A 24,784-nucleotide genomic window follows, 5' to 3' on the forward strand; every position below is an offset into this window, starting at 1 on the left:
GTATAACAATAGATACCATTACACATTAGTAATAATTTTAATGGATTCCTGAATCAATCAGCTACCATGTGGTAGGCTCTAGTTGGTTTCCTCATGGAATCTTGACCCCATGACCCCATTAGGTGGAGACTGTTCCAAAGCAGCCCAGGTGACAGACAAGGAAACTGAGGCCCAGAGGCACAAAGTTGCTTGTCTGACAGGAGGCCCTAGTATGTGCGGCTTTCTGTGTTGGGCCTCCGGGCCCCACAGCAGCCTGTTTTAGGGAGTTGTAGAGTCCCTCTACCCAAGCTCCCAGGGAGAAGCTGATTACCCCTCTCAGAACTCTCAGAACTCTCCTATTTATGTAGATCGCCAGGACACTCATCTGCATAAAGTGGTGGCCAAGCTAGTGACCATCAGTGGCTCAGGTGGCCCCTGGGGGGAGGGAAGGTTAGAACTCTGGGGGCGGAGCCTGGCCCTGGGAAAATGGGTTTTTGCTATAATTAGAAAATTTCATGCAAATGTAGAGACAGTAAAGCAGAATGGTTAAGGATCCTGGCTCTGGGCTCAAACCCCGAGCTCAGCCTCTGTGTGACCTGGGACAAGTCACTCTACCTTTCTGTGCTCAGCTTTCCTTATCTGTAAAATGGGCACCGGAAGAGTACTGACTTCACAACATTCCTGTGAGAACGACATCACTGGTTCTGGTTGTGACCTTAAAACCACACACTTTTATTGCCTCCTCTAAACCTTGTGAATAACAGCAGGGCTGTTGTGAGAACTGACAGAGACACAGTAAAAAGTGATTAGCTCAGGCCTGAAATGAAACATGCACACAAAAGCCCTCTGCCATGGCTATGGTTCCTGCCTCATCAGTTTTAATAATAATAATAATAGCAACACTTACATAACATTTACTATGCATTGGTTTTGTTTTAAGTGCTGTAAATAAATGATCTCATTTAATCCTTGCAGCAGCAGCAGCCCTGTGAGGTAGGTACTATTAATATCCTTTTCACCAGTTGGGGAATCTGAGGCATGGGGAGACAAAGTGACTTATCCAAGGTCACACAGGGAGTGGCAAGGGTGGAGCTCAAATGCAGACTCTCTGGCTCAGAGTCCTTGCTTTTAATCACTGTATGCTGCTTTTTATTTTTTTAAGATTGTATTTATTTATTTTTTAGAGAGAGGGGAAGGGAGGGAGAGAGGGAGAGAAACATCAGTGTGTGGTTGCCTTTCATGCACCCTTTATTGGAGACCTGGCCTGCAACCCAGGCATGTGCCCTGACTGGGAATTGAACCAGCAACCTTTTGGTTGGGCACACAGTCCACTGAGACACACCAGCTTGGGCTGTATGCTGCTTTTTAAAGTCCAGAGACCTAGTGCACATCCTGGCTGTGTTGAATGACATCAAGCAGGGGCTCCCCATTCGGACTCAGTTTGCCTTCTGTGAAATGGGAGAATGATGGCCCCTTCCTTACCTAGAATGCGGGGAGCGGGCAGCCACCTTCCAGGGGTGTCCAACCTTTTGGCGTCTCTGGGCCACACTGGAAGAAGAAGAGTTGTCTTGGGTCATACATTGAATACACAAATACAAAACCTGATGAGCAAAAAAAATTCTAATTTAACTTTACGATTTTGTGCTGGGCCACCACATTCACAGCCATCCTGGGCCGAATGCAGCTGCGGGTAGGACACCCCACACTGCCTTTGCGCCGCTCCCCAACCAACTGTTTCCTCTGGCCAAGGTTTGGGGTTTGTGGGTGGGACTCCAGTAAAGGGGCGTGGCCAGAGGCGCTCTGGCCCAATGGGAACCCAGGGGTGGGGATCTCCTCCCAGCTCTGTCCAGCGCGCGGATCCTCCTCGCAGTTCCATCTGCCTTGCGGGTACCTCTGGCAACCCCAGAGGTCTCGGACCCCAGCCCATCCGCAGCCCGCCCCCTCCAGCCTGAGTCCCTCTCCTGCTATTCCCCTCAGGCGCGGATATCATGGGTGACGGAGGAGAGGGTGAGGATGAGGTTCAGTTTCTGCGGACGGTGCGTACTCTGTGTCAGGGGTCTCTGGGGCTACCTTTCGGGCTCTTCTGAGTTCTGTCTGTCTCCGGATGTTTCTGTCCTGATTGCTGGTGGTCTCTGAGACTCAAGGTTTCTTCCTTTGTCCCTCTGGGTGACTGTCACTTTGTCTTTCTCAGTTTTTGTCTCTCTTTGTCTCCCCGCCCCCACCTTTTTTCACCACAGGGAATTTGCAGACTTGGGAACTTTTCTGATATCAGCAGTTTGTCTGGGAGAAGGGTGCTGCTGAGGGAGCACCCCCTCCAGCACCCTGGAAGCAGGCACTTGGGGAAGGTGGTTCTAATTCCTGAGCCTAATTTAGCCATCCCTCCTCCCCTCCACCCCAGCCCTAATTCTCTTCTTGATCCAGACTCTGACCTATATAAATTCTTGGGAAGGGGGCTGAGGTGGGCTGGAAGACCCAAGTCCTTTGAACTCTGACCATTAAGGGTCTCGGGGGTCCCTCAGGTTCTGGGTCTTCTTCCTTTCTCACCTTGGTTTTGGGGAGGAAGGTCAAATGTGGCCGTTAATAGTCTCTACGTGGTGCCTTTACCAATAAGTCTCTTGGGGTTGTCTCTGCGTCCCTGTCTCCCTGTCTCTGTCTCTGTCTTTGTTTTTTGGCTTCAGGCCCTCTGCCTTTGGCTCTGAGTCTCTAGCTCTGTCCCCACATCTCTCTGATCCCTGGCTGGGGGCAGGGATGGGAATTGGAACAACAGGTGTCTCTCCCAGAATAGTCAGTTCTTCTGGGGCCTGGGCAGGGGACAGGGAGAGGATGGGGGGAGGAGATGCCCATCTCAGAGTCCTTCTCACTTTTCCCTCCCAGAGGCTCAGCTGTATGTGGGGTGTGAGTATTAGAAGGAGATGTTCTCTCTCTTGGGCCAGGTCTGCTGACCCTGCACCAGCCCCTCCCCACCCCTGTGGGCCCTGGGAAATGCTGACATAGCTTTCCGGCCCCAGAATAGGACCCTGGTTATATGGTCCGGTTTCCTGGGAGGGAGGAACAAACAGCTGGGCCTGGTAGTGAAGGATAGGGACAGCTGAACATTCAGCCGCAGGAGGAGGCCTGGCTTTAGCCTGGACTCTTGCTGCAGCTCCAACCTGTTAGCAGACACCAAGGGCTGGGCCCTCCTTTCCCCTCAGGCCCTAATAAGACCATGGCTATGGCCATCAGCCCCTGAGCCACTCTGTGTCAGGCCCCGTGCCCAGAGCCTCAGCCTTCTGAGACGTCTAATTATATCCTCGCTGCCCTATCTTCTGAGGTAGCGCCCTATCTTTATCTCTCTGAGAGATCTGAGGGAAACATGAGTGGCATCACTTGCCCAAGGTCAAGGCCAGGAAGTGTCATCTCTAGATGCCCTGGGGGCTCAGCCCTCCTGCTTTCACAAGAGGAAAACTAGGCTTAGATTTGCCAAGGTAGGCATTGTTGGGTTCTAGAAGTCTGGCCCTGGCATCTCTTGGTCACAGACTGGGTGTGTTTACTTGAACTTTACTGAGGCTGTGTGGTGGTTTTTTTTCTGTTTGTTTGTTTATTTTGTTTTTTTTAAAAAGGGTATTAAACAGTTTATTGATCACACATGATCATGGATGATACACAAGCTTCATTCCCATCTGTAATTTTATCTGGTACCATAATTCAATTGAAATATATTGCACAGGATGTGCCAACAATCATTAATAACCAAACAAACCCCCTGACTGTGCTCGGGTGACCCGTGTAACAGCGCACACCAGGCCACAGCACGGTGACTGTCAGTTCACCTCCACCAGGGCTTCTGAGGACAATGGCTTCTGTGCCCAAGCAGCTTATAAAAGCATTTCAAATGTGTAGTGATTTCCTCTAAATTTTTTAGACCTCATTCCACCAGTAAGAAATATATTTTTATATTGTAACCTGGTACATGCACCTATGCACCTGCATTATTATTATTTGTTATCTTCAGCCAAGGACATGCTTATTGATTTTAGAGAGAAACTCTGATAGTTCGCCTCATATGCGCCCTTACTTGGGGACAAACCCAAAACCCAGGCGTGTGCCCTGACCAGGAATTGAACCAGTGATCTTCTGGTTAATAGGATGACATTCCAACCAACTGAGCCACACAGGCCAGGGCCACATATATATTACTTAAAACCCAACTTCGTTGGGGTATGATTGACATGCAATAGTTGCATACATTTCAGTTGCTACAGTTCAGTGGGTTTGAGGCACTGTCCTCAGCTGTGTGACCACCATCACAATTAAGGCAGAATGGTTCCTTTAGCCCAGGAGGTTCCTTCTTGCTCTTTACAGTCATCACCCTGTTCACCTGCTTTCTGTCACTGTAGGTTCCCATAGTCACTCTAGTGTTTCATGTGTAATACATGCTCATTGGTCTTGCAGCTTTTGCTCAGGACAATATTTGCGATATACATGTATGCAGCATGTATCAAAGTTTGCTTTGATGCTGAGCAGTACCTCATTGTGCGAGTTTGACACAGTTTCCTCTTCAGCTCACCTGCTGATGGACATTATGCTGCCTCCAATTCACAGCAGCACAGACAAACCAGACACATCAACACACACGTGCACACACACACAGACATGTACACACCTGTTTTTAACTGAAACAAGTCTCATAAAGTGTAAGTAGCTCTTAGAACATGATGGGCATGTTGGTATTTTCTGTTCTTGCTCTACCTATTTCCCTGCTTATTTTCCTTTTTAAGCATGGTGGTGTGGACCCCCAAACTCATTTCATTTCCCTTTGATGGGTGGCGGTCTCTAGCCCTGCCCTAGCTGGGGTTTCTCAAAGCATGGTCCCTCTCAAAACCTCCTGGGGGCTAGTTAGTTGTCCAGATTCTCTGTTCAGGCAGAGCCACTGAATCAGGCTCTTATAATTGAGGGTGGGGTGGGGTGGGGTGGGGGTGGGCAGGGTGGGTGGGGACTGAGGCAGCATGAAGCTGCATTTTAACCAGGCCACGCCCCTTCACACGGAGAGTTAGAGTATCATGGGTGTAGCGATGAGGCCCCCTGTCTCTGGTTCACATCCTTGCTTTGTCATTTCCCAGCTTCCTAACTTTGGCCAAGTGATACTTCTTTTTCTCTCCGAGCTTCAATTTCCTAATCTGAAAAATGGGGATAGTGCTCACTTCGGCAGCAAATATACTAAAATTAACAATGGGGACAAAAAATATGTACCATCAGGATTCAAGGGGTCCGTGCAGGTAGCTCTCTGAGCTCACCTGTTCCCAATATCCCTGGCTCCTGCGGGCCTGCCGTCCTACCTGCCTGGCTCCTCCTCGACGCCCTCGCGCCCCTCCAGCCACAGGCTGCTCCTCCTTCCCCCAGAGACGGCCAGGACTGATTCCTTCTCGTTATTTGGATAAGGTTTACGGTTTGGGATACAGTGTTAGGCTCAGCTGAAATGTCACCTCCTTGGAGAAGCTGTCACTCATCCCCTTACTGATGTCATCCCTACCCCAGAAGCCACTCTCTTGCATCACCCCGGGGAATTTTTTCCATTACACTTATGACTGACATTAAAATTATGAACCTATTCACCTGTTTATTGTGTCTCTCCCACAGGATGTCAGCTCTGTGAGGACGGGGTTCTGTCTGTTTTATTCACTGCTTAATATGCAGCTTCGAGATCAGTGCCTGGCAGCACGAGATGATCAGTACTTGTCTATCAAGTGAATGTGAAGTCCTGGGCATAAGGCCTTGCAGACAGTAGTGCTTAATAAATGCAAGCTCTATGAGTCCTATGAATGCACAAGTGCCAGGACATCACGTTTGGGGGTTACGGGACAGAAAAGCCATGGGACCTCCTGCCAGCAGGTCCACCCTCCCGCCCTCCTTCCCCCAGGCTGGACACACTGACTGAGATTGCCCGTGTGGGTCAAAGCCCAGGACTGAAACTTGCTTGTGTGGTATGCTGGAAGGGTCGACGGCTATGCGGCTTCAGGCAGGGTGCCTAAGCTCCTTGAATCTGTTTCCTCAGCTACCAGACAGAATAACCACTCACTGCCTTCCTCAGCAGTTGAAAGCTGTGGTCTCCATTTTTGACTGAGACCTCTGTCAGTAAAAACAGTGGGCACTCCCCATCTACATTTATTTATACTAGTTATAAATGTAGATATGAGCTACTGTAGTCATGTATTAAGAGGTGGTCTCGTGTTCTAAGAGTGTGGCATACAGAGCCAACCACAGAGCTGAGATCGAATACCAGCTATGTCAAATGACAGCTGTGTGACTTCAGGCAAGTTACTTCACCTCTCTGGGCCTCCGTTTCCATAGGTTCCCATAATAGCACTTACCTCAAAGGTTGTTGTGAGAATTCAGTGAGTTAATACATGTTAAGTTCTTCAAATGGGACCCAGCACATAAAAAATGCTTCTACTTTACTCAAAATTTAAATTTATAATCTTGAAATCATTTAAAACTTAGAGAAAAGTTGCAAGGTTGGCTCAAAGAAGTCCCATATGGCTTTTAGTAGTTTTTCCCAAGTGTGAAGATCTGGCACATTCCCTCTCTCTCCCTCCCTCTCCACAATTTTTCCTGAACTGTTTTAGAGTAAATTGTGAACAGGATGCCCTTATCCCCTAAATACTTCAGTGTCTGCTCCCTAAAACACAAGGGTAGTCTCACACAAATCACAGTAGTTCCTGAAATTGGGAAAATTACTATTGTGGTGACAGCATTCTCGAACTCACTGTCCTTACTCAGCTTCGACCAGTTGCTGCAACACTGTCCGTTGTGGCGTTTCCTCTCCATCTAGGACCCAGTCCGGTTCTGGTATCACATTCTGGTGTCATTAGAGAGCACTCCTTAAATAGTAGCTAGTATTATTTTTTTAAAGATTTTATTTATTTATATATTTTTTAGAGTGGAAGGGAGGGAGAAAGAGAGGGAGAGAAACATCGATGTGCGATCTGTTGCCTCTTGCGCTCCCTCAGCCGGAGACCTGGCCCGCAACCCAGGCACGTGCCCTAACTGGGAATTGAACTGGTGACCTTTTGGTTCGTAGGACGATGCTCAGTCCACTTAGCCACATCAGCCAGGGCACGATAGCTATTATTAAGAAAATACACAAAAGAGAGCCCTGGCTGGTGTGGCTCACTGGATTGAATGCGGGCCTGTGAACCAAAGGGTCGCTGGTTCCATTCCCTGTCAGGGCACATGCCTGGGTTGCAGGCCAGGTCCCCAGTAGGGGGCATGCTAGAGGCAACCACACATTGATATTCCTCTCCTCTCTTTCCCTTCCCCTCTCTCTAAAAATAAATAGATAAAATCTTTTTAAAAATAAAGAAACAAATTTTTTTAAAGAAAATACACAGAAGAGAAATTAGAGAAGGCTGAGCTTAAAAGCCATTGAACTTCAGGTGCTCATGCCTTCCACCCTCTGATGCTTCACATTGAGGACTCCACCTGGGAGGCCTCTGGAGTCAGCTAGATGTTGGTTCAAATTGCAGCTTCTTCTCTTATTAGCAATGTGGCCTCGGACAAACCATGTCCCCTCTTTGAGCCTCAACTTCCCCTTTCTACAACGGGTATGACACTGGCTCCTATTCCATGGGGATGTTAGAAGAATGTGGAGTGTTCAGCACAGGCACCTACTTGATAAATTGCAAGGGTGGGTATCTCTTTCATGGGGACAGCGTAGGGTGAGCGGCCAAGGTTTGCAGTATCTGTGGAATGTGGGTGGGTGCCAAGGAGCCCTGACCACTCTGTCCTGCCCCCAGGACGACGAGGTTGTCCTACAGTGCAGTGCCACCGTGCTGAAGGAGCAGCTTAAGCTCTGCCTGGCAGCTGAGGGCTTTGGCAACCGCCTCTGCTTCCTGGAGCCCACCAGCAATGCCCAGGTTAGCACAGGAGGGAGGGCGGGGGCCGGGGAAGAGGGGTTCTTAAGGGGCACAGAGTCTGGGGTCCAAAGAAGAGTAGTCTGGAAGTCTGAAGAGGGGGTGCTGATAGGAGAGAAAATGGGGAGACTGAGAGGCAAAGGGGGCTGGGTTCTTTGGAGGCAGGTGTCTGAGAGGGCAGAGGGTCTTGGATCTGAGGTGATGGCCTAGAGGGGCAGGAGGATGCCAATAGGGGGCTGAGTGGGCGGGGTGAAGGCTGAGAGGTGGAGGGAGCCTGGGTCTGAGGGTGAGATAAACTCAGTCTGAGAGAGGAGATGACCTGGGGGATGAGGGGCAAAGGCTGGGAAAGGGAGGGGAAATGGTACCTGGAGGGGGAAGGGGCCGGGGCCTGCAGGTGGCAGAAAGCCGTGGGTCCGAGGGAGAAGGTGTCTAGGAGTCTGAGGTGACAGGTGGGAGACTGAGGAGGGCGGTTAAGGTTGCCCTCCTGGGACTTGGAAGCAGTGTTCAGTGTCCCAGCTGGGAGGCAGGCACTGGGCTCCACTGGTCACCAGGAGGTGGGACTCCCTCTGGGGCTGGAGAGATCTGGGGTGGTGTTGGCCCAGGGGAAGCCTCCTGGGTGCAGTGTCTGAGGGTGGAGGCAGGAGCTGAGGTGTCTTCTGAGATTAGGTGGGGTGTGGGGTGCCTGAGCAGGAGGGTAGTGTGGAAGCTTCTGTGAGGTTTGGGTGGGTTTCTTGAGGTGCTTGACAGGGGAGGATGGCAGAGGTGCTTTCTGTGGTACTGGGGAGGAGGATTCAGGGCGCCTGAAGCGAGTGGCAGAGGACAGGGCTTCTCGGGGGGTTGGGATTGAGTGTGGTTCTCCAAGGGATGTGAGAATTTAGACTAAGGACAAGGGGTGTGCCAGGTTTTGGGGCCCTCAGGAGCCCCTGCTCACATCTCACCCCTCCCATCCAGAATGTGCCCCCCGATCTGGCCATCTGTTGCTTTGTCCTGGAGCAGTCCCTGTCTGTCCGAGCCCTGCAGGAGATGCTGGCCAACACGGTGGAGGCCGGCGTGGAGGTGAGGCTCCCACTCCAGGCCAGCTGGGTGGCAGGGGTGGGGGGGGACACCCGGGCATCATTTACCATCTGCTCTTCTTCCTCTCTCTGCCCCGCCCCCGCAGGCCCTCAATTTGGATAAGTGGGTAGGTCTGGCCTTGGGTGTCACCTGTCCTTCTGACCCCAGGCCTGCCTCTTGGGCTCACATCCTGAACATGGGGCTGGGGTTTCCCACCCCAGTTGTCAGGGCTATGGAGCCCAGAACAGGCCAGGAAAGAAAGAAGGAAGCGGAAGGGGCTTCTGAGCCCCTGTCCCCCGCCGCCTACTTCTTCTTCCTCTTTTCCATCCTTTCCCCGACCTTGATCCCAGCTCTTCTCCGCATGGGACCTCTCCCCTCACCTCCCTTATCCCAAGTGTGAGTCCCCCCCAGTCTGCCGTGTGGTCACCTGGCCCCATCACATGGCCCCTCAGAGCATGGGCATGTGGGAGCTGGGATGGGGGGCCTGGTGCTGTCAAGCAAACAGGTGTCGCTCCTCAGGAGGGTGTATGTGGCAGCACAGGGCAGGTCCCCACAAGTGATGTTAGAATCTCTGACAGCCAGTAGGACTGCCCCAGTACATACCAGCTGCAGCTCAGCCCTAATGTGACAGGTTAGAGCAGGAGAGGCCGAGGTCCATGGAACATGAGATACTGGGGCTTCCCTGAGTGTCCTTGTACCTTGGGGAGGGGTCCAGCCTCCCTGAGTGACTTTGGGGCCTAGTGAACAAGGTAGAGGAGTCAGGGAGGACAGAGTGGGCTTTGGGAATATAAAACACCCCACCCACAGGCTTCTCAGAAACTGAGGCAGAGACTCCATTGAGAGTCTAAGCTGAGGCTTCCTTGCATCCAGACCCGAGCATGGTATTTTATGGGGGTCAAATTCCCAGCTGGGATAGGCCGGATGGACATATTGGGGGTCTGTTCTCACTCTGTGCCCACCCCTCACAGTCATCCCAGGGCGGGGGACATCGGACACTCCTGTACGGCCATGCCATCCTGCTCCGGCATGCACATAGCGGCATGGTGAGTGCGTCGCCAAAAGGGCACAGGTTGGGGCAGGGAGCAGGGAGGGCAGTGCCTGCCAGGAAGAGGCTGACCGCCCCCTATGACCCTAGTACCTGAGCTGCCTCACCACCTCCCGCTCCATGACTGACAAGCTGGCCTTCGACGTGGGACTGCAGGAGGACGCAACAGGTGCAGGAGCTGGACGGCAGGGTGTGATGGAGCAGTCTGCAGAACCACGGGGGCGGGCGTCGGGATGCTCTGGGGTGCGAGTGGACACATCTGGATGGGGACACTTGGGCAAGCACAGGGGAGCTATAGGCAGAGGGTCTGAGGGCAAGAATAGGGGACCATGAAGCAGAGTTGGTAGGGGCAGTAGGAGTGGGCAGAGGCATGGGAGGCTCAGGAAGCGAAGGCCTTGGGAGGTGAATTCTGGGTAACCATCGTCCTGAGAGCCCCACCCTGTAGGAGAGGCCTGCTGGTGGACGATGCACCCAGCCTCCAAGCAGAGGTCCGAAGGAGAAAAGGTCCGCGTTGGGGATGACCTCATTCTCGTTAGTGTCTCCTCTGAGCGCTACCTGGTGAGCAATTCCCCTCTGTCACGGCTGCTACTGCCCCCAGGGCTGGAGGCACAGGGGTTCTGCCTCATCTCCGTCACCCGTTAGCCTGGTCCCTGGCCCCAGTGTCCTGACTCCCAATTTCCAATTTCCTGAACTTTGACATCCAATTACTGGTTTCTGATGCCCCATCTCCTGACTCCATCCTGGTTTGCTGACTTACGACCTTTAATTTTCTGTCTCCTATCTGCTGGTTTCCCGGCTTCCACCCCTGGTTTTTGGCCTCTGCCTCTGGAACTATTTCCCCCGCCACCAATGTCTCTGACCACCACCTCCTGGTTGCCCCCAGCACCTGTCAACAGCCAGTGGGGAGCTTCAGGTTGACGCCTCCTTCATGCAGACACTGTGGAACATGAACCCCATCTCCTCCGGCTGTGAAGAGGGTAAGGGCCCCATAACTCCACCCCCTAAACTGAGACTCCTAACACAGACTTCCCACATTGCCCCTCAGACCCCGAACTGTGACCCTCCCATTGAAATCTCCGCCTGACCCCAAATCCCGAACTCAGCATCAGACTCCCAAATTCAGACCCCAATGTATTGGTCCCCAAAGCTCAAATACCAAACTCAGGCCCTGGACACCAGACCCCTAAACTCAAACCCAAGCTTACAGCATCACATTCGGAGCTTAGACTTGACCTTAAGCCTCAGACACCAAGCACAGACAGTGACCTCAGCCCTCAAACCCAGACCTCCACATTCAAACACTGATCTTCAAACTAAACTCCATAATTCAGACTCCAAGCCTCAGCCAACCAACCTCAGACCTCCACTTTTAACCTCGAATCTCCAAAATCATCTCTCAGATTCAGACCCCCAAGCTAAGACCCCAAGGCATGGCCCTGAACTTTGACTCACGCCCCAAACCTCAGAGCCCTCAGCCAGACCCAAGCTGAGACTCAAAGCACAGATCCCAAAACTCAGGCCTGAATCTCAGACCCACCAACTTCCAATAGCAAAGCTCAGAGCTCTTCAAACTCAGACACCAAAGTCAAACTTCCAAACTGCAACCCTCAGACCCCAAATCTCAGTTGCCTGCCTCAGACCTTCAGAATCACATTCAAAATGCAGACCCCAGCGTCACAGCCCACCACTGCACCTCTGCCTCCAAATCCCAAGTCCATCCCTGGAACTCAGACCTCTGTATCAGGGAACGCGATGCAGACCCAAACCTCCAACTCCAACCTCAAATGTCCAGTTCAGACCCACGAACCCTCAGCCTCAGCTCTGCACACCCAGACCCCCAAACTTAGATCCCCAACCTCAGACCCAAAGTCTCACGCCCCACTTCAGGCCTCAGACTTAGCCTCACTCTCAGACTATGCTTCATGCCCGGAAACCCAGATCTCTAACTGCAGCCCCCCAGTCCAGCCCCTAGCCTCCCACAGGGCGCCCCTGGCCTCCACCGTGGCTGCTGGGCTTGTCTGGTGCTCTAGCACCACAGAGATCACTTTTCCTTGCTCTTCTCCAGGCTATGTGACGGGGGGCCATGTCCTCCGCCTCTTTCACGGACACATGGATGAGTGCCTCACCATTTCCCCTGCCGACAGTGATGACCAGCGCAGGTCCGAGTAGGGGACAAGGGGGTGAGGAGTCTCAGGGTGGGGGTGGGGGGGCACAAGTTGGTTGGGCGGCTGGGGTCCTGTGGATGGATTAGGGATCAGATTCTGAGACTAAACCCCTGACCTCACTCTCTCCTGTGTCCTCAGACTTGTACACTATGAGGGAGGAGCTGTGTGCACCCACGCCCGCTCCCTCTGGAGACTGGAGCCTCTGAGAATCAGGTGGGGGCACTAGGGTTGAGCTGGGGGAGGGGCTAGGGACTGGGGGTCTAGGAGGGAAGAGAGGGTCTTGAAGAAAGAACTGAGGAAGAGACTGTGGGGGGTGGTTAAGGAAAATCTGGGGAGCCCAAGAAAGCCATGAGGCCCTTAAGGTCCTAAATTACTGGAGGAAAAGGAGGTCTTTGGGAATGGTGGGGGGTTCCTGAGGGAGAGATTAGGGGGTCCTGAGTGGAAATGTGGGGAGTGGAAAGGGATAAAATGATGGGTCTGGGAAAACTGAGGCACTAGAGACACCCGGGGAGCCCAGCGGAAGCTGTGGGGGCCTGAGAGAAGATTAAGGGTCCTGAGTGAGGACTGAGGGTCCGAAGAAAGAGGTGAGGCAGGTTTGGGGCACCCTGGAAGATGGCTTGTGGTTTGAGGAGGTCTGGACAAAAACCATGGTATCTCTGGGAGGACTGGGAGGACCCTCTGACCCCTTTGCCCTCACCCTCCACAGCTGGAGTGGGAGCCACCTGCGCTGGGGCCAGCCGCTTCGCATCCGCCACGTCACCACGGGGCGGTACCTGGCACTCACTGAGGACCAGGGTCTGGTGATGGTTGATGCCAGCAAGGCCCACACCAAGGCTACCTCCTTCTGCTTCCGCATCTCCAAGGTCGGTGGGGTGAAGGTGCCCTCTTTCCCCTGGAGCCCCAAATCCTGCCTCAGCCCCAAGTCTGCTGTCTCTCATTGGGGTTCCCCCATTAACTGCATAGCAGAAAAGCTTCCTGCTTTTACTGCTATGAAAAGGCACTGCTCCTGCCCCTGCAGGAGAAGCTGGATGTGGCCCCCAAGCGGGATGTGGAAGGCATGGGCCCCCCTGAGATCAAGTATGGGGAGTCGCTGTGCTTTGTGCAGCACGTGGCCTCAGGCCTGTGGATCACCTATGCTGCCCCAGACCCCAAGGCCCTGCGGCTTGGCGTGCTCAAGAAGAAGGTGGGCGCCTGGAAGGGGACTGTGTGGTGTTTGTGCTTGAGACTTCAGCAGTTTGAGATGGGACCGAGAGAAATGCACAGCCTGAGAGAGAAACTGAGGTTGAGAAGGATGGGAAACAAGAAAGAGGAATATGTATTGTTAGTATATATGAAAAGAAGAGAGGGAGAAATACAGGACAGGGAAAATCAGAGATGAAAAATATGGAGAAAGAAAAAGACAGAAAGGGAGAGACAGGGAGAGAGAGATGGAAAAGGCAGAGCGTGACAAGCAGACTGAGAGGAATGTTCAAGAACTTAATGAGTACCAGGTTGTTTTGGATATGTTTGTGGGAAAACAGTCCAGCTGTACAGACCTGTTCCCTCCCCTCCCAGTGCTAAAAATAAACCTCCTTTAACGAAGTACGTAGTTTTAACTGAAGAGTAGGAAGCTACTTTTGACAGAGGGAAGAACATGCACAAAGGCCCTGAGGTTGGAATGAGGTTGGTTTATTGCAATAACAGAAAGAAAATCCAGTTTGGCTGGAGTAGAATGAGGGCAGGGCCAGCAGAGGGGCAAGATGAGCACAGAGAGGGACGCCTTTACCTTGCAGGAGATGGAGACACAGTGTTTTGAGCAGGCCAGGGAGGTGACCTGATTCACGAGGTTCCTTAGCTGCTTTCAGGAATAGACTGTGTGTGTGTGGGGGCGGGGGGGTTGGTGCAGGGGCAGAGCTGGAGTAGAAAGACCAGGGCAGAGATTGCTGGGGGAATACAGGTGGTAGATGACAGAAGACACAACCAGGGTGGGACTGTGGAGTGGGGAAACAGTGAATTCTGGTTCTGTTTTGAGGAGGGAGCCAACAGGATTTTCTGACAGACTGGGTATCAGGGTAACAGAGATAGGGGTTGGGGATGATGCCATGATTTTTACCCTGAGCAACCAAAAGGTTGGAAGTGCCATTAACCAAGTTGAGGACAGCCCAGTGTCAGCTCAGTCCCTGACTGGTATAGCTCAGTGGGTTGGGCATCGTCCTGAAAACCAAAAGGTCACTGGTTTGATTCCCAGTCAGGGCACATGCCTATGTTGTGGGCCAGATACCTGCTTGGAAGTGTGCAAGAGGCAACCAGTCAATGTTTCTCTCACTTATCAATGCTTCTCTTCCTCTCTTTCTCCTACCCTTTCCCTCTCTCTAAAAACAAACAAACAAACAAACAAAACAAATAAATAGAATCTTTAAAGTGTTAGCTCAGGAGGACAGGGATCTAAAGTTTTGCCCCCAAAGTCTATAAGAGTGAATGAGTGGGAAGAATAGGGAGGCGCCTGTTTGCAAAGAATGAAAAACAAAAACAAGGCTGGTAGTTGGAAACATAAGCAGAGGGTGGTATTTACAGCCCCGGGACTAGATGGGGCCCTGGGAAGGTCAGCTCAGGGGAAAGCCAGCTCTGTGATGGCCTTCTTCACAGAGGGTGTCAGGCATTCAGTCTGAGACACGGTGAGTTTGGGGTGCTGTTACAGCATTCCGATGGGGGGATGTTGCATCATTAGTAGGCACAAGTGGAGAGGGTCTGGCCTGGAGACAGGCAAGAGAAGAGACAGAGACAGAGACAGAGAGGCAGGGAAGATGAGACAGAAGTGTGCAACAGAGATGAGAGACAGATAAGGAGAGAGACAGAGACAAAGATGGACAGACAGAAACAAAGAGGGACAGAGACAGAGATGAGGGGGAAAAGACATGGAACGAAAGACAGAGTCAGGTGAGGAGGGATAGAAGGTGGCAGGGGGCCTGGCAGGGAGATTTGGTGGAGATAGAATGCAGCTTTGGGGCTAGTGTCTGGGGCTAGTGGCATGGCCCCCTCCTGACCTCTCTGTCCCCCCACTGCCAGGCCATGCTGCACCAGGAAGGCCACATGGACGATGCGCTGTCACTGACCCGCTGCCAGCAGGAGGAGTCCCAGGCTGCCCGCATGATCTACAGCACAGCTGGCCTATACACCCAGTTCATCAAGTGAGCAATCTGCCCACTCTGCCGGGTTCCAGGGCACACCTTGACCCCCAGGACCGTGGCCTTCAGGCACCTGAACCCATTAATCTCTACCTCTGACAGCCACAGCCCTACTAACATACACATGACCACTAACCTCTCAACTCTTGACTTTTATACTTGACCCCTAATCTGACCTGGCATCCCTGATCACTACCTTCCATACCCCTGACACCTAGACCCTTGACCCTGGATATCCCCAGCCCTGACTCCTGCTCCCACTACCCCTGTGCCTTCACAGGCATGAGTCCTAGTTCCAGCTCTGCCCTTGGCCATGTGTAACCTCAGGTCAATGCCCTTGGTGCTCTGTGTCTCAGTCTCCCCCACCGTTAAATAGGTGTGTCTGTGGGAATCCTGCGGGAACAGGGGGTGGATCTTGCGAGCACCTCACCGGCGGCCAGCCTGCTCCGGCCCCTGGCTGACAAGTGCGTGATCCCCACAGAGGCCTGGACAGTTTCAGCGGGAAGCCGCGGGGCTCGGGGCCGCCGGCTGGCACAGCACTGCCCATCGAGGGCGTCATCCTGAGTCTGCAGGACCTCATCGGCTACTTCGAGCCGCCCTCCGAGGAGCTGCAGCATGAGGAGAAGCAGAGCAAGCTGCGCAGCCTGCGCAACCGCCAGAGCCTCTTCCAGGAGGAGGTGAGGCCGCGCGGGGAGCGGGGAGCAAAGATGGGGTGGGGGTGGAGGGCGGTGTGGGTCGCAGGAGGCGGGGACTGAGGAGGGTGGAGAAGTAGAGGCCCGCGCCGGTGGAGGGGCTCGGGAAGGACCTGCGCCTACGTCTACGTCTACGGGCAGAGCGGCGAGCCCTGGGCACTCCTTGGGCTGGGCCTTGTCAGGGAGCCGGATTGCCCTGGTGGGCGGAGCCTTGAGGGGCGGGGCCTCTGGCGAAGCAGGGCGGGTCCTGTGAGAGGGAACCAGAGCCTTGACAGGGGCCCGCCTTGCTCCCTAATTTGGGAGGAGGGGCCCGGTCGTTGGTGAAGCTCAGTGCGGAAGACCAGAGAAGTCAGAGGATGAGCGCCAAGAGGCTGCTGGGCTTAGGGGTGGTATATGTGGGGGTGCGGCCTGAGAGGAGAGGACAGAACCAGAGTGGGGCATGGTGGTGGGGGTAGTGTCAGAGGACGGTCTTTGGGAGACTGGGAGGGCAGTGTAGGGAGGGACCTCAGCTGCGGTACGGGGCTACGAGCTGGTGTGTTATGAGAGCACGAAGGGAAGAGATGTGGGGTCTAAGCGGGAAGGGCTGAGAGGAGTGGGAGGAGGGGTCTGGACAAAGGTCCGCGGGTCTGATGTCTCCACAGGTGATGAGGGTTGCAGGGTCATTCAGAGGCTTCCATATTGGTCCCCTTTCTCTCCAGGGGCTCCCAGTCTGATGGGGGAGGCAGACCTAGGAAGGATACTAGTGACAATAACAAAACTTATTTATGGAGTGGAGTTAGTATATACAAAGTGCTTAGAACAGTGCCAGTGCATAGTACATGCTACGTAAGTATTAGTGGTTATTATTACCTTCAAGTTAGTTCTTATGACCTATTAAGAGCGCTATGGATATGACATCCTCTGGTAACCCCATGGGGGATTGTAATTTCCATATTAGAGATGAGTCACTGAAGCTCAACAAATGTGCCAGGGAACATGACTGTCAACAAAACAGACACAAATTCCTACCCTTATGGAGTTGACATGGTGGGGGATAGGTGATCAATAAGAAAAGGAAATTATGTGGTATAGATGATAACTGCTAAGGAGAAAAATAAAGCAGGGCAGCAGTGGGGAGTGCTGGGAGCGTTGCAATTTAACACAGAATGCTCAGGGAGGGCGACCTGAACGAAGGGAGGGGGCAGTGTGCGCACCTGGGAGAGGAATGAGTAGAAGACAGAGGGAGCCCTGGCTGGTGTGGCTCAGTGGATTTAGTGCTGGCCTGCAAATCAGAAAATCACTGGTTTGATTCCCAGTCAGGGCACATGCCTGGTTGCAGGCCAGGTCCCCAGTAGGGGGCATTAGAGAGGCAACCACACATTGATGTTTCTCTCCCTTTCTTTCTCCCTCCCTTCCTCTCTCTTTCTGAAAATAAATAAATAAAATCTTTTTAAAAAAGAGAGAGAAGACAGAGGGAACGCAAGTGCCCAGCCAGGCCACAAGGAGGCGAGGGCAGTTGGAGCAGGGCAAGAGTGAGTGGAGATGGGGGAGGGGAAGTGACTAGGGCCAGGCTATGGTGAAGGCTTTGGCTTTGGGAGCCATAGGATGGTCAATTCTTCTAAAGTCGTAAATAGTTAGTGGCAGAGACAGTCTATGTGACTCCCATCTGGTTATGCTCTGAACCACAAGGCACCGCCTTTCTTCCTAGTGCTGTGGGCCCCAGGATATACATATACTTGCCATAGCAGCACAGCGCAAATGTCCACCACCACTAGAATGGGTCCACAAAAGTGCCATGTTTGTTAAATGGATATGAGTACACTCAGCAATGAAAAGGAGCAATCTCTAGCCAGATGCAACAATATTTTTTAATCTTAAACTATAATATTGAGGAAAAGAATCCATGTACAAAAGAATACTTGCTGTATACCTCAAGTTCAAATACGGACAAAAGTCAGTTAGAAAATTGAAGAAAGGATTTTCATAAAAGTCAGGATGACAGTTTATCCCTAGCGGAGAGAGCTGTGCAATCAGGAAGGGCACCTAGGTGACTACTGGGTGGCTGGCACTGTTGTCTTTCATGATCCAGCTCATGGTTCCATAGGTGGTTCCTTTTCCCCCGTATAGGTATTCTTGATATTAGTTTGGTAAATCACATAATTTGATCTTTATTATTCACAGATTCTGCACTTGCAATTTGCCTACTTACTGAAATGTATTTGTGTAATGCCCAAACCAGCACCAGGGCACATTGGTGGCCGTGTGCGCGTGGCAGAAAATCTGAGCCGCCTGACGCACTTGGCTTATGTTGCCAGAGTGAGCTTGAACCAGGCGACACTCTGCTTTCTCTTTCCCGCTCTTCTATTGTGAATAAGTGTCCTTTCTGTTGCGTATTTGGTGCCACATTTTTTTGCATTTTTGTGCTTTTTATTGATTTTGCTGTTTAAAATGGCCCCCTAAGTGTAGTGTTGAAGTTCTGTCTAGTGTTCCTGAGCACAGGAAACCTGTGAGGTGCCTCACTGAGAAAATGTGTGTTAGGTAAGCTTCGTTCAGGTATGAGTTATAGTGCTGTTGGCTGTGCATTTCATGCCAATGAATGAACACCACAGAAATGCACATAAAACAAGAGTTGGTATCGACTGATCGATGACATTGTTGCCACCAGACACTCAGAGGAACTGCCTGTGTTGCCCCTGAGAGTCATGGTTCAGTATTCACTAACTCAGTGTTCACGGGGCCTTTTCAGGACCTAACTATGAGTAACGATAGACTGTATATAGTTTATGCACATTTCTGTATGTCTGTTATAATTCACAATAAAAAAGACAAAAGATTAAAATGTAAAAAAAATGGAGAAACCAAAAAGTTCTCTCTGACATTTGGTGCGGAGAGTGAACTGGGCCAACTGGGATCAAGAGTGGGGTGCTTGGGAGTGGAAAGGATGCAAAGAGAACTGCGGGCAAGAGAAGCACAGATTCTGTCCTGACATTAATAAGGCTGCATTGTGTCAGGGACGGGCACAGAGGAGGAGGACTGATCTGCCGAGCCAAGAAGAGAAGGGTGATGGGAGTGGAGAGGGACATGGAGCTAATGGTGCTGGTTTAGATCTGGAAACTCAGTCACTAGTTGTTGAAGGAATGTGAATTAGGAAATTCAAGGAAGGCAAGGAAGGGAGGGCCTGGAACTCCTGTGGTCACCCTATTTTTTTCCCACCTCAGGGGATGCTCTCCCTGGTCCTGAATTGCATTGACCGCCTAAATGTCTACACCACCGCTGCTCACTTCGCTGAATTTGCTGGAGAGGAGGCAGCCGAGTCCTGGAAAGAGATTGTAAACTTGCTCTATGAACTCCTGGGTAAAGAGGCCTAGTCCTGACTTCCCTCAGAGCCCCCCAGTCCCCAGTACTGTTGGTCTAACCCATCTCTCCACCCTCAGCTTCTCTGATCCGTGGCAATCGTACCAACTGTGCCCTCTTCTCCACCAACTTGGATTGGTTGGTCAGCAAGCTGGATCGGCTGGAAGCCTCATCTGGTAGGAGAGCCCACCGGAGAGGACAGAGGCTGTGGGGAGGGGTGGGCCACAGCCACCTCACCTCTCACTCTGCTAACCGCGCAGGAATCCTGGAGGTGCTGTACTGTGTCCTGATTGAGAGTCCGGAGGTCCTGAACATTATCCAAGAGAACCACATCAAGTCCATCATCTCCCTCCTAGACAAGCATGGGAGGAACCACAAGGTCAGCCCTCACCCCTAACTTCTCATCCCCTTAACTCTGAAACCTGACCCTACTGCCCCAGAACTCTCCACTCCCCTTACTCACCTCCCCTTCTTATCTCTTACCCGGACTCCTCTTCCACCTGCTTCCACCTTAACACAGGTCTCTAACTCACATTTCTTAAATAAATTTTGGGCTATAGATGTGCTTCAGTCTGTCTCTGAAATATTTCCTTTTAACTTCCCATAATTTTCCAATTTTATAATCTTTGGTGGGGTGCATATACACTCTCCACTTTGCCACCAGGCAAAGTCCAACCAGCCAGGTCCAACCAGTTCCCGCTGCATTATTCTAACCACTTCACAGAGGCCCATTATCCACCTGGCTCCTGAAGACACTAGTTTGCAGTTCCTGCTGATCTCAAATCTCATCCTGAGCCCTGTTGCTCTCTCTCTGATCTGATCCTTTCACTCTTCCCCTGACCTCTTACCTCTAATCTCTTACTTCAGTTTCTCATTTCTTTTATTTTTTTTTAATTTTTTTAAAGATTTTACTTATCCATTTTTAGAGAGGGAAGGGAGGGAGAGAGAGAGAGAGAGAGAGAGAGAGAAACATCAATGTGCGGTTGCTGGGAGCCATGGCCTGCAACCCAGGCATGTGCCCTGACTGGGATTCGAACCTGCAATACTTTGGTTCGCAGCCCGAGCTCAATCCACTGTGCTATGCCAGCCAGGGCTCATTTCTTTTATTTTTAAGATTATATTTATTTACTTTTTTAGAGATAGAGGAAGGGAGGGAGAAAGAGAGGGAGAGAAACATCAATGTGCAAGAGATACATCGATTGGTTACCTCTTGCACGCTCCCAACTGGGGAACCTGGGCCACAATCCAGGCATGTGCCCTGACTGGGAATTGAACCTGCAGCCTCTTGGTTTGCAGGCTGGCACTCAGTCCACTGAGCCACACCAGCCAGGGTTCCTCTCATTTCTTACATTGCTGATGCTTTATCCCAACTCATAGTGTCCCTGATCTTTCTCTTTGACATTTGATCATTCTTTATTATCCCTGACCTCCCACTTTTTCCACCTCCTCTCAGTCAAAATCTCCATCTCCTGTCCTGACACACAGTTCTGTACTTCTGGCTCCCCACCCATGGCCTCCCCAGTGGATCCCTGCCTGGTGTGCTTGCATCCTGACCTCTGACCTTGACCTCCAGGTGCTGGATGTGCTGTGCTCCCTGTGTGTGTGTAATGGCGTGGCCGTGCGCTCCAACCAAGATCTCATTACCGAGAACCTGCTCCCTGGTCGTGAGCTTCTGCTGCAGACAAACCTCATCAACTATGTCACCAGGTCTGATCCCTACCACCCGACCCTAGCCTGACCTCACCCTGACTCATAGACTCCACACCACGTAACCGTCCCTCCCTTCATCTCCCACTCTGGACCTAACACCTGGTCCTCACAGACATCTGCTCTTGGCCCAGCTCACCTGGCTCCCCACTCTTGTCTTGTCTCCCCGCTCCATTTCTGCCCCAGTCTATTCCTCTCTCACTCTCTGTTTCTGTCTCTCTATTTTTCCTCTGTATCTCCCCCCTGCCTCTCCCATCTCTCTCTTTTCTGTCTTTGGTGTCTTTCTGTCTGTCTCTGTCTCTGCTTTTTTTCCCTTTGTCTCTATTTCCTACCCTCTACCTTCATGCCTCTGCCTCTTTGTTTTTCCTATGTATACATGTCTGTCTGTCTCTCTTTCTCTCCTTTGTCCTCCTCCCCTGCAATAACCTCTCCTCTCCACCCCTCCCTCACCCATCTCTCTTGTCCTGTTTCTCCTGCAGCATCCGCCCCAACATCTTTGTGGGCCGAGCAGAGGGCTCCACACAGTACAGCAAATGGTACTTTGAGGTGATGGTGGATGAAGTGATTCCATTCCTGACAGCTCAGGCCACCCACCTGAGGGTGGGCTGGGCCCTCACTGAGGGCTACAGCCCCTACCCTGGGGGCGGCGAGGGCTGGGGCGGCAACGGGGTTGGTGACGACCTCTACTCCTACGGCTTCGATGGGCTGCATCTCTGGACAGGTATCTGAACCCTTTCAGGGGATGACCAACCCTGACCACTGATCCCAGAGTTTCCAAGCCTCTCACCTTAGGGTTCTTGGGATCCTGACCCCCCAAACAGGCCAACTTTTGATCCCTTACTCCTCATTTATCAAAGGCCTAACCCTAGGGCTTCCAGAATCCTGTCCCTAACATGTTTCTACATAGCCTCCAGAACTCTGACCCCAGAGGATGTATGGTCTGTGCCCCTAGAGAAGCCCCCCAAACTGCCCAGATTATTATAACCTCTGATCTTTGACTTCTGACTCCAAGGGATCCAGAATCCTAACTCCAGAAGGACTTTAACTTCTGACCCCGCAGCTCTCAGGGGAGCCTTGACCTCTGGCCTTGTTCCAGAGCTACAGGACCTTCTGTGGGAACATGTGACCTTAGGTTTCCTGGATCCAAACCCCATAGGGTCCTCTCATATCTTCCCCTTGTCTCTTGAGAGCATTGGTCCCATAGGACCTCTAACTTCTGACCCCTCCCTGGTGACCTTGGTGCAGGACACGTGGCACGGCCCGTGACTTCTCCAGGGCAGCACCTCCTGGCTGCGGAGGATGTGGTCAGCTGCTGCCTGGACCTCAGCGTTCCATCCATCTCCTTCCGCATCAATGGCTGCCCTGTGCAGGGCGTCTTTGAGGCTTTCAACCTCAATGGACTCTTCTTCCCTGTCGTCAGCTTCTCAGCTGGTGTCAAGTAAGGAATTACCCCTGTCCCCTTGCCAGTCCCCAGACCTGGGACTGTCCTGAGACAGCTTCCCCAAGCACTCCATAGCCTCCTGTGAGGCCAGGACCCAGCAGCCCCCGCTTAGCACTGACTGGTCAGACCCATACATGACCTCTACATGACCCCAGACACTTTCTGTGTCCTCCCTATGAGTGACCTCAGCTTCTCCCCAAAGTTATGTTCTTCCAGTGGCCTCCAAGTGTCCTCAAAATTTCACAGTGACCCCACTAAAAACTGCAGACTCTTCTCTTGACTTCTTAAATTACCTCAGATTGTCCCAATGACTCTGTGCTGTTCCAGTGACCTTCAAATGACTCCAGAATATGACAGGGATCTTCTAATGACCCCCAAACTTCCCAATATTCCCTCATGATCTTGGATTCTTCTAATGACTCCATGCTTTTAAAAACTTCTCAGTGACTCCAGCATCTTTCAGTGATCTAATTGCTCTATAATCTCCCACTGACTCCTCTGTGACCCCAGACATTTCAAAGACCTCTCAATAACTCAGTCTTGCCCTGGCTGGTGTGGCTCAGTGGACTGAGTGCCAGCCTGCAAACCAAAGGGTCACTGGTTTGATTCCCAGTCAGGGCACACGCCTGGGTTGTGGGCCAGGTCCCCAGCAGGGGGCGCGTGAGAGGCAACCACATACTGATGTTTCTCTCCCTTTCTTTCTTCTTCCCTTCCCCTCTCTCTAAAAATAAATAAATAAAAATCTTTAAAAAAATAATAAATTTAATCCTTAAAAAATAACTCAGTCTTTTCCCAGTGACCCCCAAACCCTGTGAAGGACTTCCCAGTCACTATTCAGTGGCAATTATAGTTGTCTCATGGTTACATCAGACCCTCAGTGACTCCTAAATGACTTTCTTGGTCTCCCCAAAGCCTTCCAATATGCCCAAATGCTCTGTTGACCCAGCTCCTCCAAAGGACCTTCCTGTGACCTTACATTAACTCTCCAAGGACCCCACACTTTCCTTCTTAGACTTTCCAATGATTCCCATTGACCTCAGACATTCTTTTCGACCTTAGAATATCCTTTCTGACCCCTAAATGACCTTCATTATCCTATGACTGCCCCCATACCAGTCCCCAGACCTGGCCTCAGGTGACCTTGGGTCTCCTCAGGACCTTCCACCAATCTCAGGGTTGCTCCCTTACCCACAGTGAGCATAGACTCTCCCCTGCAAACTGGTCCACCCTGACCTTGCTCTCCCATCCAGGGTGCGGTTCCTTCTTGGTGGCCGACATGGGGAATTCAAGTTCCTCCCCCCACCTGGCTATGCCCCATGCCATGAGGCTGTGCTGCCCCGAGAGCGACTCCATCTGGGACCCATCAAGGAGTACCGCCGGGAGGGGCCCCGGGGTCCCCACCTGGTGGGCCCAAGCCGCTGCCTCTCACACACCGATTTTGTGCCCTGCCCGGTGGACACTGTCCAGGTAGTGCCTGCCCTGCGGGGGTCTCCCGGTGACGCAGACTCCCTTAGGAGTCAGGGAGGTGGGAAGCAGAGCTGGAAGTTGTGAACCTTGTTAACAGAGAGGGAAACTGAAACAGAGAGGAGGCAAAGGACTCTCTCCAGGCAGACTCTCAGTTTCAGGCAGTCCTCACTGTAGCCCCGAAGGAAAGGATACTATTACCCCCAACTTACAGTTGAGAAAAGTGAGGCCCAGACAGGTTCAGCAATCTGTGCAAGCCACACAGCTGATCTGAACTCAAGCAGTGCGATTCCAAAGCCTGTGATCTTATCCAGACGGTTTGTTGGATGCCTCTTTTATTGCAGGCTACTCCCACTCCGCTTACCCCAACCTGAACTCCCCACCTTCCCTCCAAGCATGTCTCTCTTTAGGAGGGGATTGGAGTCATGTTCAAAAGACTGAACATAAGGGTTTGATTTTCAGTATGTCACTGTGGACATGTGGCTTTACCTCTCTGTGCCTCAGTTTCCTCATCTGAAAAAAGGGGATAACAATAGAACCTACTTCATAGCATTGTTGTGAAGCTTAGATGAATTAATATAGGTAAAATGCTTAGCCCAGTCCTGAGTAAACAGTAAGTACTCGGTACAGTTCCTATTAGTAGCAGTAGTAGTAATGTTGTTTCAGTGATGAACTTGCTGTAACCCTCTAGCCAGGGCAGAGCCCTGGGCCTGGCCTCTTCCTTGATGTCTCCTTTCCCCAGCCCCACCTGTCAGTCAGTTTCGTGGGCTGTCAGTGCACCCTCCTGGGCTGCCCTCCACACCTCTCCTCTCCTCCCCACAGTCCACCCTGGTCCAACCATCATGATCTCCT

The 24,784-nt window shown here is 52.0% G+C and overlaps 1 protein-coding gene across 4 annotated transcripts in view; it reads left to right on the forward strand.

Moving 5' to 3' along the window:
* The first annotated feature begins 1,843 nt into the window (after positions 1-1,843).
* Positions 1,844-24,784, forward strand: part of RYR1 (ryanodine receptor 1) — a 114,978-nt gene continuing 92,037 nt past the window's right edge. For 2 of the 4 annotated variants that reach the window (XM_036013113.1, XM_036013114.1), the window contains exons 1-21: positions 1,844-2,015; positions 7,752-7,871; positions 8,820-8,924; positions 9,028-9,048; positions 9,890-9,964; positions 10,057-10,135; positions 10,412-10,524; positions 10,850-10,943; positions 12,032-12,125; positions 12,270-12,344; positions 12,838-12,994; positions 13,150-13,314; positions 15,177-15,298; positions 15,777-15,972; positions 19,185-19,320; positions 19,401-19,496; positions 19,581-19,699; positions 20,894-21,027; positions 21,507-21,748; positions 22,273-22,465; positions 23,719-23,935. In XM_036013113.1, coding sequence (XP_035869006.1) covers positions 1,968-2,015; positions 7,752-7,871; positions 8,820-8,924; positions 9,028-9,048; positions 9,890-9,964; positions 10,057-10,135; positions 10,412-10,524; positions 10,850-10,943; positions 12,032-12,125; positions 12,270-12,344; positions 12,838-12,994; positions 13,150-13,314; positions 15,177-15,298; positions 15,777-15,972; positions 19,185-19,320; positions 19,401-19,496; positions 19,581-19,699; positions 20,894-21,027; positions 21,507-21,748; positions 22,273-22,465; positions 23,719-23,935 — 2,601 coding nt within the window. In that variant the 5' untranslated portion in view covers positions 1,844-1,967. The remainder of the gene's footprint in view (positions 2,016-7,751; positions 7,872-8,819; positions 8,925-9,027; positions 9,049-9,889; positions 9,965-10,056; positions 10,136-10,411; positions 10,525-10,849; positions 10,944-12,031; positions 12,126-12,269; positions 12,345-12,837; positions 12,995-13,149; positions 13,315-15,176; positions 15,299-15,776; positions 15,973-19,184; positions 19,321-19,400; positions 19,497-19,580; positions 19,700-20,893; positions 21,028-21,506; positions 21,749-22,272; positions 22,466-23,718; positions 23,936-24,784) is intronic. The other 2 variants (XM_028529421.2, XM_028529420.2) reach the window with 1 other exon arrangement.

Source organism: Phyllostomus discolor, chromosome 12 (genome assembly GCF_004126475.2).
Source record: "Phyllostomus discolor isolate MPI-MPIP mPhyDis1 chromosome 12, mPhyDis1.pri.v3, whole genome shotgun sequence".
Lineage (NCBI taxonomy): Eukaryota > Metazoa > Chordata > Mammalia > Chiroptera > Phyllostomidae > Phyllostomus > Phyllostomus discolor.